We start from the raw sequence: 21562 nt of genomic DNA on the forward strand, positions 1-21562 counted from the left end.
CATCACGGGAATGTTTACAAAAGGAAACCGCTTGGTTTCGTCCCCCGAATGATTGGGGTTATTCAACCCACATGCTATGCATCGATGGTAAAGATAGCAGACTTTGGAAATATTAACGAACAAAACGTACACATGTTTATTTGTAATTTGTCTGATCATTTCGACCTTTATTTAAAGCGATGTCAAAGTCGTAATACAACCAGATCCGTCTCGTCGTCAGGGGTGAAATTTAACATGAGGCGAAATAACGCGGTACCTTTTAATGTCGTTTGTTTTGTTAGCAAATTTTGTACGTATTTTCACACTTTTATCCCATATGTATTGGACGGGTAAAACTACTGCAATGTCTATTATTATACATATACTAAACATAGCCATCGTTTAAAAGCGTGCATAAAATTTTATATAAAATCGGACCAAGCAGCTTTAAAATATATGTATTCAAAGTATTAGACTAAACTCAGCTGTTGGATACACACATATATGTACCACTATAATACACATGTAAAGCATTGACAGCTTTAATAACAACTATATGACATTTCAGAAAAAATTATGCATTGTAAAATTTACATATGATAATCATTTCAAGTGGCAGCCAATCTTTGAATGACCTCGATCCCTAAGATGATCACAGTGACTTTTATCTACATTTTGCATTGTCCTTGTGCCTGAATCACATTTAAACTCATTGAACTGTAAAACTGAAATTCAACCATACAGTTCCAGAAACATATATACCACCCATGCGGCAAAAATGAAAAGGGTCAAAAAATTCATATTTGGAATATCTATGATAATCTATGATAATAATTAAGTATTGAATCCTTATTTTTTGAAAGATATAGTCCCATAACTGCAACGGTGTGTGCATACAAATTGAATAACGCGCGTTAGCGCGTTATGAAAATTTGTTTGCACACACCGTTGCAGTTATGAGACTATATCTTTCCAAAAATAAGGATTTAATGCATATATTTACATTTTTTACATCTTGCCTTGTACGCAAATGCGAATTATACATCAAAATTACTGTACTATCCTATGGGTAAGTTTAAATTAATGGAAGAGCCACTGTAACAGCCACAAGCGTGATCTTTGATTTTCGCTTGTGACGTTGTATTTATCAGCGTTCAACATTTGTGAAGTCACAATTAAAACTCGTCAATTAACCTTTTAGTACCCTTTCTGTGTTATGGTGCTATATCTGCAGTAGCTTTACATGCAAAATATACGTGGAATGTAAATATTGCCAAGTATGCGTCATTAATCATCTTGTACATCATGTAATATTTTTTCACTGTTATACCTCTTGGGTTCGAAAAAGATATATCAGCGTCCATTTTTCTCAGAATAGCATAAGCCTTTTAACTTTAAGACAAGATGACTTTTCAAAGAATGTTAGTGTATGTTAAAGGTAGCAAGGGACAGTTTCGAATAAAGTACCCGTCAATATTTTTGTAAAATTGAGAGTTGCTGTACTTGAAGGCTTATGAGTGTTGCTAAAATTCATGAAATGATTTTTAATGATTATCATTAGTTAGAGGGGTGTCTGTTGTTGAAATTGATATGCAATATGTAGGCCCCTTATGTTAGGTACATGAGAATCAGAAGTAAAATTCGAAACCTGCGGCTATGACTGGTGTGCTTACTTTACACAGTGAAATTGCAAGTTACAGACGGGAGGTAAAATAACACGAAAAGTAGGTGGATGGGACATTGTAAACTATACACCGGTAAGTTTCTGACATGTGATAGTGCAACATGCACGCGGTACGGAAGGTCAACCCTCTGCAGGGAATTAGCTTGGGGAGGTCTAAAAAGCTGAAAAATCATGAAAAATTAGCAAAATATGAAAGGGTCAAAATCTCATAAAAACCAGTATGTAGAGGATTTTATAGGTTTTGACTAATAATTTTCTTCAGAAATGGGTGATTGGCCTTATAAAGAGTGAATTAAAGGTGTTTGTGCTGAATGGGAACTGAGGAAATTCTAGTTACAGAGTTCCGAAGACATGCATCCCTTGGCTACAATGAATTGTATCAAAAAAACTGTCCCCTGCCACCTAAATATCTTTGGACAACATTTGTTCTTACATGTAGTACTCCTCAACTCCTTTGTATTTATATTTTCTGTTTCATATGTAATGTACAACAAAGTTTTATGAGTTGAATACATCCTAATAATTCAGTCAATCAATTGTGTAAAAAACACACCTTTCAACTCCTCCTTCAGATCTGTATTAATCTTGACACAGTTTTCTCTCAATGCATTTTCTGCGAACACCTATCAATGGTAAAATTCCAAACATCTGATCATTCTGATGTGTCCATTATGCATTAATTTCCCCGTAAACGTTGGTTCATTTAACGGAGTTTTTGTTCATAATCAAAACAATAATTTATCAGTGACAACAGGTAAGGAAATTGAGATCAAGCATGGGTTTATAAAAGCACTAATTCATTCCTTGAATAATAAAAATAGGTTTTCAAATTTGTATGAGTATTTCAACAAGTAAATTTTAAGTTTAGAACACTATACCACTATAAAAACTGAACTGTATATTTTTTCCATAGATATCTAATCAAATTGGGAGGGGGCAGTTTTAATCTGATATTGATGTGCATTTATTTTATGCATACATACATGTAGTTTGTCCTTGCAATATTTACTGGTACACATAAGAGTACTGTTATATAAATATTTTTGGTTTGTTAAGAATTATGTCATTGGGTAAAGGCAATTTTTTCTTACCAGAACCAGTTGGAAAATGTGTGCTCAGCTTCATCCATATCTCTCGGCTTTGAATGAATGTAATTCCACTCGCGATTATGCCAGATTGAGATTGTTTATGTAGTGAATGACAGCATTTTCTCCTTTTCCCTTTCCACTGAATTCCATATTCCTGCCTGTGTTTAGCACATGTACGCCCGCTGAAAATTGACAGCCTCAACCCATGCACACCAGCACGATGATTCTGGTATTTGTACAAAATCTGACTCAGAGGTACATTTAAAAAATCTCAAGTGTGTTGAAGTGTTTTTCTTACAATCCTAAAGTATATTATCTGCTTTCTCTTGACAATTTTCACCAAAACTACATTTCAAACCATCCATTTTGTTGACATCGGCTTTCTCCAATCATTCTTCTTTATCTTTACACGAGAGTTCCACAAAGGGAGATAATTTAATTTGTAAAAATCCCGAATTTAAACACCGGAATATAAGCTTAATATTTATTTGCAACCAAATTCCCATTCAAATATAATTTTTTATGGATAATTCTATTGTTTGAACCAAAGAAACTCTAAATTTAAAACGTTTCTTGAGGTTTTATATCCTACTAAGAGAAGTAGTGTGTTTTGGACATTACCTATCTTATTATAATATTTGATCATCTAGCTTAAAATCAACGAATGAATTAAAAAATATGTGTGCACCAAATCAAAGGTATTTGTATCAGATGTTATGTGAATCTGACTCCATGTATGATTAAACTCTATTTAATACTTAAATGACTCTATGAAATTAGCCTTATTCATGCATGAAATTTATTATGAATAATGAGCTAAAAATAGAAATGGTCTTATCTGGGGGATTTCAGTGGTGCAGATAAATTTAACCATGAAAATTTGATAAAATAGACAATATACTTTAGATATATCCAGATAAACTATGAAAATTAATCTACACCCTTCATTATAAAATTTTGATTTTGCATGGTTCTATCGTAGACTGCCTCTTAATAACTTATTACCTCTTTTAAGACATAACAAGCTGGTATGACACCATATTCACTTCTGAAGCCCAAAATATGACATTGAAAACTTTCACTTACCTCTCTATGATGACGTTTAAGAGAAGATTTTGTTCGAAATGACTTAACAAGTCTATGGGTACATATCTTTCCATCATGGCTTAGAGAAAACGATGAGAGATTGGATGCGGTTTTCAGAAACTGGTGAACTAGCTTGTTTTGGCGACAAAGTCTCGTTGTCGTCAGCAAGATTGGCGACGGAAACGCCTGAACCACTTTATGGAGAGAGAGTGTGTGTGTACCAATTCCCGCCTGTCCTGGTACATCAGGAAACTTTATCATTACGTAACGATGTACTAAATCGCCCACCTGGACCAGAGATCATTCCAAGTTGGTATCTGGGCAAGAAGCCCACTTTTAAATAGATGTCCCGTGTATTTAGAGGCTTAATCATTATGTATGCGGGCAGTACAGACAGCGTCCAGCATGCAAAGCGTGCCCCGTATGTAGCTTCTCTGACCTAGCAATTTGGCGGCGGTAGTTACACATTACATAGGTATTCCAAAATAAGAAAAATGAACGCATTGCCAATAATACCCCGGCTTGTATATTTTAAAACAACATTTCTCATCCTCGGAGGTTATTCTGCAACATTCACGAAAACTCGTACTTTATTTCTTATATATATATATATATATATATATATATATATATATATATATATATATATATATATATATATATATATATATATATCTCATTGAGCGGTGTTTTCTAATTTAGCGGATCATTTGCTCCATTAGCCTATCACGTGACAAAAAGCTTAATATTATTTTTGTTACGGTCGGTGTCAAAATACCCTTTTACGCTTTAATATGGCTTTTAAACAATAGAAAGGCTAAAATAAAAATTATGGATAAGCTGTTCATTATCTTGCACCCAACAATTAGTGAGAAAAAAATAACATTTAATTCATTTTAAAATATGACTAGTTGATAAAGATGATACACCAATGTACATGTTTTTAAAAAATCAATTACGTTTAAGTCATTCCATGTAATTTATATTTAATCAATATAGTTTCATGAGTTACATGAATATCCTTTCATGTTTTTTTATAGAAGATAAACAGATTAAGAAATAAAAATGCAGACAAATATTATGATCAATTATTTCAAGACTCTGATGCAAACTGTAGGGGGTCGAATTAATTTATTTTCATATTTAATCATGATTCACATACAATAAAGTTCCATTTGTTTCAGTTCATTTAACAAATTATCAGCATCTATATTTGCAAGTATGTACTTCCAGGGAAGAACAACACCATCCTCTTCCTTATTGGGTTCTGGGTATGGATGAAAACTTGGTACTGGCTGTGCTGTCACTTCAGCATATATTTTTCCGCCATTATCCAAAATCCAAAAAAACCTATGGTACATATCTGATGGGTAGCCCTGCTATGTCAATTACTTTCAACTGGCGCTGTTCATCTGTAATATTATTATGAACATGTAGGGGGAACTTTTTCAATGGGTAGTCTATTCCAAACATGCAAAGACATCTTTGAATATTCACGATCAACAAGTAAACGGGTGGAGTAGATGTGAAGGGACGGATTTTAAAGGCATGATAGTCATTCACAACACATTTGTCGATTATTATTTTACTTGAAGTTGAACTGAAAGTAGTCTGAAAGCGAAAACAAAAACATTTCATAAATCTAGAAGGAAATATTTTAGATACGGTATCGAGAGTCTCAAATATATAAAAATAAAACATATATACATCGCATTTTCCAGATACTTATAAAATTTATTGTCAGAATCCATGAATCCATTGAATTTCTATCCAATACAGTGCTTATTGTGGAAAGCAGTGTAACGTACGGAAATCCCCTAAATTCCAATTACAAATTAAAGTTATAGTAAAATTATGAAAACACACAACTGCTTGTGGAAAAGCACCCAGTTAAATTTTAGAGTATTTTGGACACACAAAGCTTGCATTCACATCAACATCATAAAATAAGCACTCTGCGTGCACCGCAGTTATCACACGAATTGCATTGGACCTCATCTTCTTGCCCTGTTGCCTGACATCTTGGCAAAATTAGTTTGGTGTTATCCTGTCCTAAGCTTACAATATAAACACTGTCACGTTATGTATCTCACAGATTTTGACTTAACCCCTTAACGCCCATAGACGCGTTTTGGTAACCGATAAAAGACAATGATGTTTTGTTAATAATTGTTTGAAAATAGAATAGAAACTAACAATTTTTTACTTCTATCATACTTTGTACGACTATTAGAAATTACCGGAAACTTGGTGTGCATATCGCATTTTCGTACAGAAATCTCAAAAACTCGCTATGCGTCGACTGATTCTGTGCTAACTTCCCTCGGTCGAACTTTTGTTTAAAACACCACTGATAAAAATGTTTTATCAAAATTTAAAAGCTTGAAATTTTTGTTACATATGTCCATACAAGCATTTCGACATAAAACAAATGACGCCATTTTCAGGTTGACATATACACGTTGTGTATGTATGTATCTTATATTATATTGACAATTACGCAAATTAATCCAGTAGTTGTCATAATATTTTTTAAATCTAAAAGTATTTAATGTTAAAATTAAATATTTAATCTAAAATTCTTTACTAAAATTCTGTACTAAAATTCACAATAAATTGCTTAGAGTCAGACCGTGCCTGCGAGAACAAAGCGCGACATTATTCCATGACGCGCACCTGTATCAAATCAACTGAAGTTGTTTTTTTTTTCCAAAAAAAAAGCTAGAGGAAAAATAAACGATCTGGATCTTTTTATCAAGTAAAAATAAAACGAAGACGATATTCAGTGTATGACTTTGTATGACAATTCATTAAAGTATATGATTTGTAGGGTAAGTCAATACTCACTGAATTGCAGTATAAACACGTACATCAATTTTATTTTTGATTTGGAGGTTTTGCAATGAAATAAATGGTTCTGCAAAAATGTTTATTTCAAACGTGTCTTTATTATTTCCAATGTTTAAAAAAAATTATATCAAATTTGTTTATCAAATCCACATCATTTACAATAAGCGCGTTGTCCGAATGAATTAGCTCCCTTGGCCTGGTTGCTATGACTTTCAAGTAAACAGCGCGAAATTTTATCGACGCAATGGACAAAAGCGCGGACATTGACACAATCAATCATCAATCATGCACAATGGACAGTCAGTTGAGCGACATTGGTGACGATTTCTGGTCTAAGGACCTTCATGATATGGAAATAGCGGAGTTTGTAGAAGATCGTGGCCCCTGTCATACTCTAGATCTCAAATATCACGTACTCTAGATCTCAAAGATCACGTGTACTGTTACATCGAGCTTATGCTGCCATCAGCCAAATTCAGGAAGATAGCTTAAGAAACCAACAAATATGCAGCACAGACGGCGGAAAGTACAGGCCAGCCCGACCCTGACTGGGTTCCAACAGATGAAACTGAAGTCAGGGCATACTTTGCCCTATGGATTATCATGGGGATAAACCAATTAGCAGATATCCATATGTACTGGTCTGATAACAAATACATTGGTCAGGTTTTTTTTTTAAAAGTATTTATTTAATTGCATAGTATGTATTTATACATAGATATTATAGGAATGAAATTACATGTGATTTAGCTCTCATGTCACAGGAACTGGGGGGAGGGGGAGCTAGGCCCCCTTACTTTTTTTGCAAAGTAGGCATAGCATGATATAGACATAATATAACCATACTTTTTTTGCTTGTTCAAGTTTCTATTAAGTCTAGTTTAAATTCTTTTTTTTACGTATACTTACTGAACGTAAGTATGGTTCATACGGGGACAAAATAAAAGTATGTCTTCCTTCTCAACCCCCATTTTGTCCATTCGCATAACGTCGTAATTGAGAGAGATAATAAAGCAAATATGGTCTGCCAACAAACAACATATTTTTAGTCTAATATTGACAAAATGGTATACAAAAGTCGTACTAATTATTTCACGCCGAAGTGACTCACTTTTGATTGTTAACATTTTATTAAACGCACATCTAAGGAATATATGTTAATGTGAGAGGTCATTTATTTCTTAAGATATTAGTTCATCTTCCCTCAAGCAAGTTGGGCTTTTACTTAAGGTTCTGGACAATGGACTTTAAAAGCTTGGTACTCTGTCTTATAGGATTGTCTGTAGCATTTTCATATGGTATGTTACTTGATGCTTGTAAACTACTCCCAATTTCATTTTAATCTCCGTTACTTTTTTCTCATATACGCGAAATTACAGTATTCCTCATATAACTGTTGTCAACTTAGTAGGACATGTGGTACTTATTACCAAAAAGTCTTATATACAGATATGTACACTTTTCTTTATCATAAACCTAACTGTTCAAAGGTGGCATTACATTAAAAGAAAAGAACGTCGAATCCATATTTGTGTGTAAGGTACATGCAGCACTGATATAAGCCACATTGACCAGCGTTTATTTGAGTACAAACTGTCTTTAAAAAACAAGTGGCACTTGTTAATGATTCCGTACCCATCATTTTTTACTGAAAAAGGGGTGTGATTTTAGTAACTTTAATTACTTTGGTACACCTTCTGTGCATAAATCAGGTGTTTAATTAATGAAATTGGGATGTCTTACCAAACTCGACGTAAGAATACTGCAATTTCACCCGCAGTTGTTGGCCTTGGTTTACCATTATTAATGAAAATTTGACTTCATCTAAGTGTTCAATATGATTTATATAACTCTAACTCATAGCTTGCTTAGGCATGATTCTTACATTATTTAGTCCCAGAAAATCTTACTTAAACTTTGCGTCTATTTCCGCACATTGTCAAGCTAGAAATAATATTTTGGTGTTGGACAAAATATGTCAAATTATGAAGATGAAGAACCTGGTCGATGTATTGGCCATCTGTAACAATCATGAAAAGCGGACCTTTCAAAGAGTTTTTAACAATATTTAATCTTCAGATCATTACATTATTCAAGAAAAAGATCTCTTACGTTCCTTCTGTTTAGTTTCTCGAGACACCTTTTTTTTATTAGATAATATATTAAAGCATTTAAGAACGCCTGAGTCGCTGGGGTAATAATTAAATGTGATTTTTAGAAATCATTGATAGACAATTGGGGATGGGGAGTGGGGGACTGCTTCCCCTTTTTAGCAGCAGACACTTTTCTTAACTTTACATATGTAATAAATGGAAACATCATGGATTTGCCCCCTCCACTTTTATCGGAGAATGTAATAAATGTAACTGAAAACAAGGAATCTAATTCAATTGAAGTTACAATTAGGGTCTTTTCTTCATGATTTTGAGAATTCGCCCTTTTATTTACTGCTTGTCAAGATGTTTAAGAGAAAGCTGCCCCCACACACTTTCAAAAACACTATGTTCGTGAATATCCTTTCCTATTTCCTATGGTTGGAAATTTATTAAAATAATTAAGGTTAGGTGATATACATGTACATGCACTAAAATTTATGATCAGCAGCGAAAAATTTAAATTCATGTCTTGTAAGATATAATTGAAACATACCTGCTTCCACTGAATAAATTTGTTTAGTCAGGCAAGCTTTTTGTAAAGCTATTACATGTTATTTTAATAATATAGGTCTTTATTTTAGAAATACAGACTTATACTTTTCAAATTATCAATATTTCATCTTAATTATTGATATATTTTCGAACAAGTGCAGTTGCAGAGTCGAGAATCTAATATTATTGCCCCTTTTAGAATGGACAAGTAGTTCTATGTTAATAAAATCTTTTGGTCACTGGGGAATTCCGTTGATCGTTCGTTAACAACTTTACATTAAGGATTTAATACTTAGGTGATTGTCAATGTATGTAGTTTTTTACGTAATTGGTCATTATAAACTATAGAACCGGATGATTTTTTGCCTCAAATGCCTAGAACCTTTATAGGTATTCGATCTTCACTCATTATTGTACCAGCATAACCCTTACTTTAATTCAATTTAAAAAAAAAGATCAAGTAGTGTTCTTAAGCTTAATCTAATGTTCCAGAATTTGCAATCGAATTTTCTTATCTTTATTCGATTTTTACAGATAATATATCCTTAAAGAAGATGGCAACCCAATCACATACCTACTCAAACTTGCTTGACGATGCAAAATACGGAGTTGATGGAAATTCAGCGACGTGCATGAAGACATACGACATTGGTGTTAACAGTTTAATAGCTGCAGTGTGGTGGAAAGTGGATCTTAGAAGAGTGTATAGAATACACAGCATCAATATCCTGTTTAAAAACTACGACGGTTACGGTTTGTGATATAGCTGTTTATTGTTTGATCCTGTTTTGTTCTCAAAAAGTAATTTTTGATACAATATAAAAAGGATAATTATCGCTATTTAACTGAACTAAATGTTGATAAATACACCAGACCCTTCTTGTATAACTTAAATATATATGTTATATTAAAAAACTATTGCACCATTTTATATATATATATATATATATATATATATATATATATATATATATATATATATATATATATATATATATATATATATATATATATATATATATATATATATTAAATAGCTCTAAAAAATTATTAAAAACTTTGAGATCACAAAATCATACCAAAATCAATAGCATCAAAACGTACGATTTTTCAACGCTTTGTACTTCCATTCCCCATGACAAATTAAAATCTAAGCTTTTTGATATCAACAGTTGTTTATTCAATATAAATTGTAGTCGAAAAAATACTCAGTTAATTCGATACACAAGGGCGTGTTCTTCATATGAACAGTTTCTAAGGCGAAGCAAGCTACTGACAAACAAGTTGATAAAACAGGACAATCAACAGTATCGTTTGAATTCATCTTTTCGTAAGTTCTGTGGTCTATTCAACGACCTTGTCAGCAAATACAATCTTCCACTGGGTCGTTGTTGAACCATAATTAATCATCTCGTCGTCTATGGTCTTTTCCGTTTTTTCCCTGATTACGACAAAGAGCACACAGCGGCTGTGACTGGTCAGCAGAGAATACTAACTCCTCCTAGGCACCTGATCTTACCTCTATTTTTTTATATGTCCGCGATGCTCTGTTTTGAAATTGTATATTTTTATGGATTTTAGAGATAGTTGACAGTTTGTTATTTTTTTTTTCAAATATAGAGGCCCGACAGCGCGGTCGTTTAGCTGGATTTTCACTGTATGTGTCAAACATTGACGTATCAAGCACTGTTGATATAAAGAGCTCATCTCTGTGTTACAAGGACGGATCTCAGTTACCACCCTTAAACTTTACCTCCACCTGTATAATGTTTGGACGGTACGTCATCTATTACAACGAAAGACGTCGTGAGGTTACCTACCCTGAGAAATATGAACTCGATAACGTTTTTACGGAGCTGTGCGAGGTCATTGTAAATGATAAAGTATTTAACCACGTTTCTAATATATGAATCGTTACAGTGATTGGTTTTTTTTTTATTTACGTATTGTATGATAGGAAAACCCGGATACGGACACTACTCTTACATAAACCTAAACTAAAAAAAGTCATGCCCTATTTTTTGTTACAAATTTTAACTGAATGCACAGTAATTTTAGACATATATACATAGCTTAATAATAAGAGTCCCGCAGGAAGGGCGCCGTATATTGAGCAGTCCGTCCGTCCATCCGTTTGTCTGTCCATCCGAGATCTCTTGGGCCAATCTGGCGTATTCTTCATCAACAGAGTGCCCTTGGGTAATGGATGTACAGTTACCTTGAACCATGTTTCTAGAGCCACGGTCAAGGTAATGGCAGAATAATATGAAAAATCCTTGTCCAGAGCATTTTATCTCCCCTTCATCTGGATCAAACTTCACTCACAAATTACCTATCGACAAAAGGTGTGCAGTGATCTTGAATAACGTTTGTAGGTCAAAGGCTAAGGTCATATTTGATCACGCAAAAATTTGTTTTTCGGAGCATTTATATTCTTTACTTAACCCTTTTTGGCTCATACTTTTGATAAAAGGTGTGCAGTGACCTTGAACCAAGTTTCAAGGTCAAATATGAAGGTCATAGCAGAATTATATGAAAAATTCATGTCTGAAGCATATCTTTTCTCCCTTTGGTCCAATCTGGCTATTTCCTCACTTACAAAGTGTTTACTATCAAAGGTTATGCAGTGACTTTGAATTAAGTTTGTAGGTCAAGTGTCAAGGTCGTCTTGGTTCATGTAAAATTCACGTTAACAGAAGTGTTCAGTGATTTTATAATCAGTTTTAGACTAGAATTTTTTCCATTGCTCAATCTTGCTCAGGTTGAACAAAACGCCGGTATGTAAGGGGTAATAAGATTGAATTAAAACTTTTATGCCAGCTGGAAAATTTCTAAGTTATAGGGCAAGGTAAAAAAAAATTCTCTGAAACGTTTTTCATCCAATTTTCCATTACTTAAGCGGGGCCCTTTGAGACACAGTACCGATCAGACCCAATCTAACAGAGAGTAAACCCCAACTTAACCCTGGGTTTACTTTCTGGGTTAACTCTGGGTTTACTAAGTTAAATAACAGGCCTGCATCACACTTCAGTGCGAAAAGTTGACTCCAAAAGCAATTCTTGAGTAAACCCAAAGTAAACCCCATGTTAACCCAAATTTTCAAAAAGTAAACCCAAAGTAAACGCAGAAAGTAAACCGGGGGTTTAGTTGGGGTTTACTCTCGTGTTAGGTTTGGTCTGATCGGTACTGTAGTTACCATCTCAAATGTTGTCTAGTTTCAATTAAAAATAAATTAAAGTTGTTTACTGTTTTCTCCTTTATAAAGTATCGTTATTAACCCAATCTTAAATAACTAAAAAAATGATATCTGTCAAAAACCTTATCTTTATTACCATAATTCTTCATGTATATTGATATTCAATAATAGGCTGTAACGAGTCTGATGTTTACGGCAGTGACTGTGATATCCAATGTCCAACCCACTGTAAGGGTAATATGTGTCATATTCAGAATGGAACGTGTTATGGTTGTCAGCCTGGATGGATGGGAACGACATGTAATACAAGTAAGATTGTTTTCTGACGGGAAAGTCATGTTATACTAGTAGAAAGTTTCCATTGTGAACATTGTTTTTTGATACATTAATTTCTATTTCAAAACTTAATAATTAACGATGTGAGATACAATATGTATGACCTTCAATTGAACCAACTTAGTAAATATGTTTAAATTATCCAATTTATGCCCCATTACAGGGTACTTTTTAAATAATATGAAGTATGATTGTTTTATTCACGTTTTCATATGAGTAAATCCAATTAAAGCATTGAAATGGATCGGAAGGACAACACTTAGGGTCATTGATCAGGGTCCGTTACAGTGTCATCATTGAACACATAACTTCGATACTTCTTTTTTTAATTAACATTTTTTTCTCCTTTTTAAAATAACTACAAAAATCATTTTTTATAAGAATGTAGAGAAGGATGGTACGGTATGAATTGTAGTCAGCAGTGTGTAGGACATTGTAGAGACAACGCTACCTGTAATCACGTGACTGGAGGGTGTGACCCAGGATGCGATGCTGCATGGACAGGATACATGTGTGATAAAAGTGATAAGTCAACATGTCATTTTCTTTTCATTTGAAAATCATGTTTAGGTGTACATAAATTGATAAAAATACTACAATGTTTACAAACGTTATATTGTTCTAATATTTATTTCAAATGTCCCCTGGTACATAGGTTAAACCTGTTATACCTGACTTACATTTGGAAAGCTGAAAGTGTGCACTAACGATAAACATAAATATATTTTATAGAACGAGAAATAATAGATGTTTAAGTATATTGTTTCTATATATACGCATTTAGATTGTGATAACGGCACCAATGATATTGACTGTATCAACAGATGTCACTGTCTAAATAATTATCCATGTAATAAGCAGACTGGTAATTGTGAAGGAGGATGTAACCCCGGTTACACCAACAGTAACTGTAGCAAAAGTACGGTCACGCTAATAGTAGGAGTCTATTAAATACAAAATGTAGAAGCAAAGGTCTAATTAAATTATTGTCGTGAAGACATTTAAGTGTCAGATAATCTCGATTTTTATACAGTATCAAATTTTCAACTGAACTATACACAAGCTTTATATTACCACTTACTCTTGTACAAATTAATGAATCAAAAATATACTAACTTATATCTTGCTTACTTTATATCATATTTTACTTAGAGTGTCCACCCGGATATTTTGGAATGGGATGCAGCAATACTTGTAGTGGTCATTGTATAAGGAATGAACCATGTGACCACGTCAGTGGAGAGTGTTCTAATGGTTGTCAGGATGGGTTTGAAGGAACACACTGTAACAGCTGTGAGATATGAATTTTTTATCTAGATGTTTTAGCATTAAAAGTGTCTTTTTTAATTTTTGAAATTTTTCTACACGTACTTATCCAACTATCAACTGGTCTTTTCGTACAGCGTGCATTGTCGGGTATTACGGCAGGAACTGTTCTTATGTTTGTCCCTTTACCTGTCAGACATGTCGACACACAGACGGAATGTGTACTTGTAAGGCAGGATGGACGGGTCCAAGATGTACTAAAGGTAAGTGTGTTAACTTTTTATGGAACATTGTTTACCCCGGTAACCTTTGTACAAAGAAAAGCAAAGTTTCGTTTGTTTTAGATATCAATGAATGGAGTATGTTTGGTATGGTCAAATATAACCTATGTTTAAATAGTGTCATGTAAAAATCGCATCTTTATTAATCATTGTACAGAGGATGTCTAACACTTTAAACTTGATTTCACTTTCGGTCATCATTGCTTATTTGCTTTTTATTTATGATGTCACAGATATGACCAAATTCCTGCAATTTTTAAAATATATAATAATATTGTCAATTTTCATTTATATGCTGCATTCGAAAGTATAGAGCAAAGGTTTGCTCAAGTACGATTTTAACATGTTTATTTTTCATATAATTATGCAAATCATACTAAAAAATAGTACTTGAGCAAGATTGTGTTGGATGTCGCCCAGTGTTAGAACCAACGAAAAACACCAATATTTTGCTATAAATCATCAATTTATCTAAATAAGGCAATCTCCATGACGTCAGTTCTACATTATGACGCCCTTGTGGTGATAATATTTAACAAACTATTTTCGAATTGGTTTCAACTATCTTCCACCTTATCTTTTAAGGTCTTTAAAAGGTTTAACTTTAGAGGCCAAAAATACATAATACAATCCTTAGTTCTTTGTCTAGTTTATGTTACAACTTTTCACAATTTTTTTTATCGACAAATTAATTATGCCAATTCTTTGAATTTACGATGATTATAACGCATGCTTCTTTAAATACTTTCAACTCTTAAATATGACCTAGAATGTCCACCCGGATATTTTGGAATAGGATGCAGCAATACTTGTAGTGGTCATTGTATAAGGAATGAACCATGTGACCACGTCAGTGGAGAGTGTTCGAATGGTTGTAATGACGGGTATGAAGGAACACACTGTAACAACTGTGAGATATGGAGTTTTTATCTAGATGGTTTAGCATTTTGAGTGTTTTATATTTTGTTTATTTTTGCAATTGTTCTACACGTACTTATCGAACTATAAATTGGCCTTTTCGTACAGCGTGCATTGTCGGCTATTACGGCAGAAACTGTTCTCATGTTTGTCCCTTTACCTGTCAGACATGTCGACACACAGACGGACTGTGTAGTTGTAAGGCAGGATGGACGGGTCCAAGATGTACTAGAGGTATGTGTGTAAAACTTTCCCATATATTGTGGAGCAATATTTACCTCGGCAACCTTTGCAAAAGGAAATGCAAAATTTACATTTTTAATTATCAATGAAATTTGTGTGTTAATGCTACCTTCTTTCATAATTGCTCATTGTCAAATCATGCTATTATTATGAAATTGCGACGATTATATCGCACGCTTTTTAAAAGTCCTCCTTACCTTCACATTTGTGAAATGAACATTACTTATATATATAAAAACAGCTAGATACAGTTGTTTCAACTTTTATCACATTAGTCAAATTTGTCTCAATTTTAAAGCCATGAATTTGTGAAATAACATTTTTAATTAGAATAATCTAAACCATTTTCTGCTTTTAATCAATTACTTGCTTATTTTACCCTTACAAGTATCATAATTTAGATAGAACTGACTTAACATACAATTATTGCATTTGCAGATATTATTAAAAATAATTCTATTGCAAAGATGAAAATTGCGTCGAATTAATATTTTGTATTTCTCGTTTTGCAAAGGACTAGGTGTGGTATGGTCAAAGATCTGCCTCCAATTTCAACCAATTTTTAAATAGTATCATATGAAAATAAAATCTTCACAAATCATTTATAGAGGATGCCTATAACTTTAATAATGATTTTAGTCATCATAGCTCATTCGCTGTGTATCTATGACGTCACCTAAATGGCCCAAATCCCGCAAATTTGCAAACAAATGAAAATATTCTCATTTTTGCTATATATTTTGCATTAGGAAGTATAGAGCGCAGGTCTGCTCAAATGCGATTTTAATATATGTTTTTCTTCACAAAGTTATACACATTATACTAAAATATGGTACTTGAGCAAGCCTGCGCTCGATGTTTCTTAGTCGAAAAATCATCGGAAAACACCCATATCTAGCTACAAAAAATTAATTTATCAAAATAACGCAATCTTAACGACGTCATTTCTACATTATGAGGTCACTGTGGTGATAACCTTTTACACCTTTATTTCTAATATGATTTTAACTATCTTTCACCTTATTTTTAAAGCTCTTTCTAAAATTTTGATTTTGGGGGCAAAAATGCATAAAACCGCACATAGTCCTTTAATTGATATATCAATAAAAACAAAGCATTTATTGGTAGTTTAAATTATATAAATAAACAATCGTGTCCACACATTATATAGTTTAAAAATTATGTTAAGGGTAAAAATTGAAATTAAAGTGTAATGAGATTTAATTTCAGAATGCAATGAATCCTATGGAGAGAATTGTAAGCATCCATGCAGTAGTCACTGTGTCAACAAAACATGTGACAGATTTAACGGGAATTGTGTGTATGGGTGCAAGGAGGGACACAACTGTGATCAAAGTATGGTACTTTCTTAACGTGTATAAGTTATTAATTAGTGAAAATATTGTGTGTACATTGAAATCTTTATTTCTTTTAATTTTAAGACACAGATAACCTTCAGACAAGTGATACAAAATCAATTACACTGATCTCAATGGCATTGATTGCTGCATTTACAACATCTCTTGTTGTCAACGTTATTCTCATCAGCGCAAGTTTGATTAGGTAATGGTCAAATTTATTTATTTGATTAGATTTATTTCCCTTTGTATTAGGCACAACAAAATCTAGTAAAGTTTTTTTAACCTTTGAATGCGTATTTTTGTATTTCTGTTTATTTGTTTGTTTTTTTGGCATCATATTTTTAAAAGTTTTTATTCATATAAAAACTAGGAAGAAATCAAAGCAGTTCTGTTGTCGGAGTTCTTCATCAAGTGAAAATCAGAGTGTAACTAATGACGGCGCCTCTCAGTACCAGGAACTCAGTGTATTATCTGTAGGGGACAACACATATCAAACTCTGACACCAAATGTAGCTAAGGGAGACAACACTTATCAAACTCTGACACCAAATGTAGCTAAGGGAGACAACACTTATCAAACTCTTGATTAGATATAATATTGTCATTACATTTTTTAACAAGTTTTATGAACCTACAATGTAAGGTAAAACTGTGTACCTAGTAGTTGAATTAACTATTGTGTTATGAATTAAGCTACACGTAAATATGTGTCATGTATTCACTATATTGTCACCGTGTGAAAAATACTTATTTTTCGAGTGACATAATGTTTCTTGATTAAGTGCTAATTTTTTCTAATTAGACCTCATAGCTGGACATTAAGAAGTCACCTGTAATTGAACTAAATATAAATCCTTATTAATCCTTTAAATTAATTATTGTATGTGTCACGAGTAACTCAATTTATTTACACCTGTATGTATGCTTTACCTATAAATTAGTCGTTATCCACAATGATCGTCAGTTGGAGACTGGACCTTGTATTGTCCATGCCGGCTGCAAAGATCGTGTAGAAAGGACAAGTTTGGATCTTTAATAAATTTTGTTTTAAAAACTGCATTTTTTTATCGGTATTTTGTTTTAATTCATTAAATTGCATAGATAGTATCAAAACAATCTTTTGAAAAGTATAACTTAACTGTATCTCACTAGATCAGATTATAATGCGGAGTTAAAGAGTTCATGTTGATTATATTCCGTTGTTAAAAGGTAGTAATAAGAGATTTTAATATGAAATGTTTTAAAATATGTGATTTTTAAACATTTATTCGTATATTAGAGCTTAATACAGAAATCAGCCGCTGAACTTGTCTTTCGGCCGCAAGTGCTATATATACACAAAAGAAGCACTATAGGAAAACAGAAATATGGGTCTAGGGAGGCAAAGTGAGGCGTATGCAAAAATTCATTTTGATTCTGAAAAAGACAAATGAACTTACAAATGTGAAGCTAATATTAAACATCATTTATAGTTATTCTAGAATTGATGTCTAGAACACACACTTTAAATGAGTGTTCAATGATGCAGTGCGACATTATCAGTATAGCGCTGTGAACGCAAAACTGTTCGGTCAGATAAGTAGAGTCGTTTACAAAAACTATTGTATACTTCAATATATATCCTTGTTATCAATGTAAGCGACTCTATTGCACAGTAAATGATATTGTGATTTTATTACAAAGGTAATACATCCTGTTATGTAACTGACTCTATTGCACAATATGTGGTTTTTGTGATTGCATAGAAAATACATCCTGCTTTTTAAAAATTTATTTAGCAAGGAAAATTTTATTTGTAAAGCGTAATATACATGTAATGTAGGTTTTTAATCAATTTTAGCTTAAAAAACACCACTGATAATATACGGTTAATCAGCTCAATTATTTGGCAAGACAACGAAATCTGTTTCTTCTATTAACATTTTAGTCGCACATTCTCACATTATATATTATAGAACCAGACAGAAATGTATGATTAATTCTAATTATTCAATAATTATTTGATAATTCATATCTATGTTTTATCAGTTCCAATTTGAATCCTTAGAACACATACAAATGGTCTGTAAACAATATACCTGTAAAGCTCTGAAGCCATGCTATTTTTATTATCATGAGAATTATCAAACCAATTCTTACCTAAAAAATCCCTAAAAAGACCAGTATCGCTATTACTAAATATACATGCATAATGCCGTATTTATTGCTGTTTCTCATCCTTCTCTTAAACACTACAAGTATATATGAACCATCCATCTATCTGTGTTTTATCTCAAACATATTTTTGTGTATGTACCTACTTAATTTATATTTCATCAATTAAGAAGTCTAAAGTACTGTTGACGGGTATATCCCGCCGTACAACGCTTAGTTGTTGTTCTTCTTTAAAACAAAATCGTCTGATAAATTTGAACTATGAACATCATCTACTGTGGTGTTTTTTTATGTGGAATTGTCCTACATATTCGCATTTGGTATGTTAAAGATCAAAGCTAAAGTAACCCATAATGTATTTGAATCAATGTTTAGTACTATCTTTCTTGAAATTGAACGATTAGCGTCCTATGGTTTATATACATTGTATACAGATATTTAACGTCTTCCGTTACAACGGAAGCCCTGATAGTGATTGTAATGTTTTTTATTATTAAGGTCTTCCGTTTCCAACGGAAGACCTTATAGTGATTGTAATGTTTTTTATTATTAAGGTCTTCCGTTTCCAACGGAAGACCTTATTCTTTTTGCTTTGTTTCTTTTTCCCTATTATTAAGGTCTTCCGTTTCCAACGGAAGACCTTATTGTTTTTGCTTTGTTTCTTTTTCCCTATAATTAAGGTCTTCCGTTGAAAACGGAAGACCTTATTGTTTTTGCTTTGTTTCTTTTCCTCTATTATTAAGGTCTTCCGTTTCCAACGGAAGACCTTCTTGTTATTGCTTTGTTTCTTTTTCACTATTATTAAGGTCTTCCGTTTCCAACGAAAGACCTTATTGTTATTGCTTTGATTCTTTTCCTCTATTATTATTAAGGTCTTCCATTTCCAACGGAAGACCTTATTGTTTTTGCTTTGTTTCTTGTTCCCTATTATTATTAAGGTCTTCCGTTTCCAACGGAAGACCTTATTGTTATTGCTTTGTTTCTTTTTCCCTTTTATTATTTTTTTTTTCTTACGCTTTTTTGTACAAGAGATTTCTTGAAAATGACTTGACCGATTTTCGTGAAAATTTCAGATCTTGTAGATATTGATAAAAACCTTATATATAAATTTTTATTTTAATGACGTCATTTCCGTTCGGGAGATATTGACGTTTTAGTGATTTTTAGAGGGTCATTTTGTCTGGCTATCTCCTCCTAAACGAAAAAAGATATTGAATTTAAATTTTCAGGGATTGTAAACAAAAGATTGTAGATGTGTTTAAAGGCATTTATGGTTGTCTGGCTTCAAATGCGTCGAAGCTCGCCTGGACCCGAAAATCGAGTTTGAAAAAACGACGTAATTTTAAATGGTTTTCGTTCTTTATCTCCTTTCCTGAAAATATTTTACCATAACATATAGAGCAAATAAAATTTATATTTACAATATCTTTCGTTTGATAACAAAAAAAAGGGGCTGGTCCCTCAAATTAGGGGCCAAAAGGGCTCTAAAGTCTTTCTTCCATAGCACTTTACTGAGAAATATTTTGTAATATGTTTAAGAAGCAAAAATGTTCATCTTTTACTAATAAAACTATACATTATAACAATTTTATTATGCGTTACGTAATTAGGGGTTTTAAGGGGCCAGAGGTCCAAAACTTTGATCGAATATATCTCAAAAAGGACAAATATTTTGAAATGCAATATAGAATGAAAGATGCTTAGAATGATGTTATAAACAATATTCAATCATAAAATTTTCGTTATCTGGGCCCAATAAGGAGATTAGGGGTCGGGCCATTAAAAATGTCCTATCCCAGATAGCTCTAAAACGGCAAAGAATTTCTAAACACTTGTTGAACAAAATATGTTTAATATCAAAAGAACTTTCGTATGATGCCAAGAAAAAGGAGCTGGTCCTTCAATTTAGGGACCAAAAGGGCTCTAAAGTCTTTCTTCCATAGCACTTGACTGAAAAAAATTTTGTTATATGTTTAAGAAGCAATAATGTTCATCTCACATTTATTTAACAATATATTATTTTATGATATAATATAATTATTTTATCATGTGTTCCGTATTAAGGGGTTTTTAATGGGTTTTAAGGGGCCAGAAGTACAAAACGTTGATAACGACTTCAAACAGAACAAATATTTTAAAAAGCATCATTTTGAAAATCAATATAGAATAAAATGCTGAGAATGATGTTCCTAACAAAATTCAACCATCATTTTTTTTTTTTTGTCCTGATAAGGAGATAAAGGGTCAAATATCAAAGTCAAGGTCATAAAACCTTCAAAAAATCGCACGGAAGACCTCCTCGTTGCTCGCAACGAGATCGTGTCTAGTTTTTCTTTTTTTTTTCTTACAAATTTTGTCCGCACGATTTCTCGGAAATGGCTCAGCTGATTTTCGTGAAACTTTTAGATCTGATAGATATTGATCTGAACCTTATTGGAAATTTATATTGATGACGTCATTTCCGTTTCCGAT

At 32.7% G+C, this 21562-nt stretch overlaps 2 protein-coding genes and 1 long non-coding RNA gene across 3 annotated transcripts in view; 2 read left to right on the forward strand and 1 right to left on the reverse strand.

Annotated features, from left to right (window-relative positions):
- Nucleotides 1–21562, reverse strand: part of LOC117687349 (talin) — a 123574-nt gene that overhangs the window by 72119 nt on the left and 29893 nt on the right. The window lies entirely within an intron of this gene.
- Nucleotides 7785–12261, forward strand: LOC136273114 (uncharacterized). Its single transcript, XR_010711295.1, has 3 exons — nucleotides 7785–7985; nucleotides 9870–10088; nucleotides 10956–12261. It is a non-coding gene; the product is annotated as an uncharacterized lncRNA (long non-coding RNA).
- LOC105339534 (multiple epidermal growth factor-like domains protein 10) lies at nucleotides 12656–17565 on the forward strand. Its single transcript, XM_066081791.1, has 10 exons — nucleotides 12656–12840; nucleotides 13249–13389; nucleotides 13652–13786; nucleotides 14020–14160; nucleotides 14271–14396; nucleotides 15184–15324; nucleotides 15441–15566; nucleotides 16806–16931; nucleotides 17018–17138; nucleotides 17307–17565. The coding sequence occupies exons 1-10, from the start codon at nucleotides 12771–12773 to the stop codon at nucleotides 17524–17526; spliced, it is 1347 nt and encodes a 448-aa protein (XP_065937863.1). The 5' UTR covers nucleotides 12656–12770; the 3' UTR covers nucleotides 17527–17565.

This window comes from Magallana gigas, chromosome 1 (genome assembly GCF_963853765.1).
Source record: "Magallana gigas chromosome 1, xbMagGiga1.1, whole genome shotgun sequence".
Classification (NCBI taxonomy): domain Eukaryota; kingdom Metazoa; phylum Mollusca; class Bivalvia; order Ostreida; family Ostreidae; genus Magallana; species Magallana gigas.

Bases quoted from the DNA above. Each gene is read 5' to 3' on its own strand.
- LOC105339534 (XM_066081791.1), top strand. From the start codon at position 12,771: ATGTGTCATATTCAGAATGGAACGTGTTATGGTTGTCAGCCTGGATGG. The intron at 13,390-13,651 runs GTGATAAGTCAA...ATACGCATTTAG, and splicing joins AGGATACATGTGTGATAAAA to ATTGTGATAACGGCACCAAT. The intron at 14,397-15,183 runs GTAAGTGTGTTA...AATATGACCTAG, and splicing joins GGGTCCAAGATGTACTAAAG to AATGTCCACCCGGATATTTT.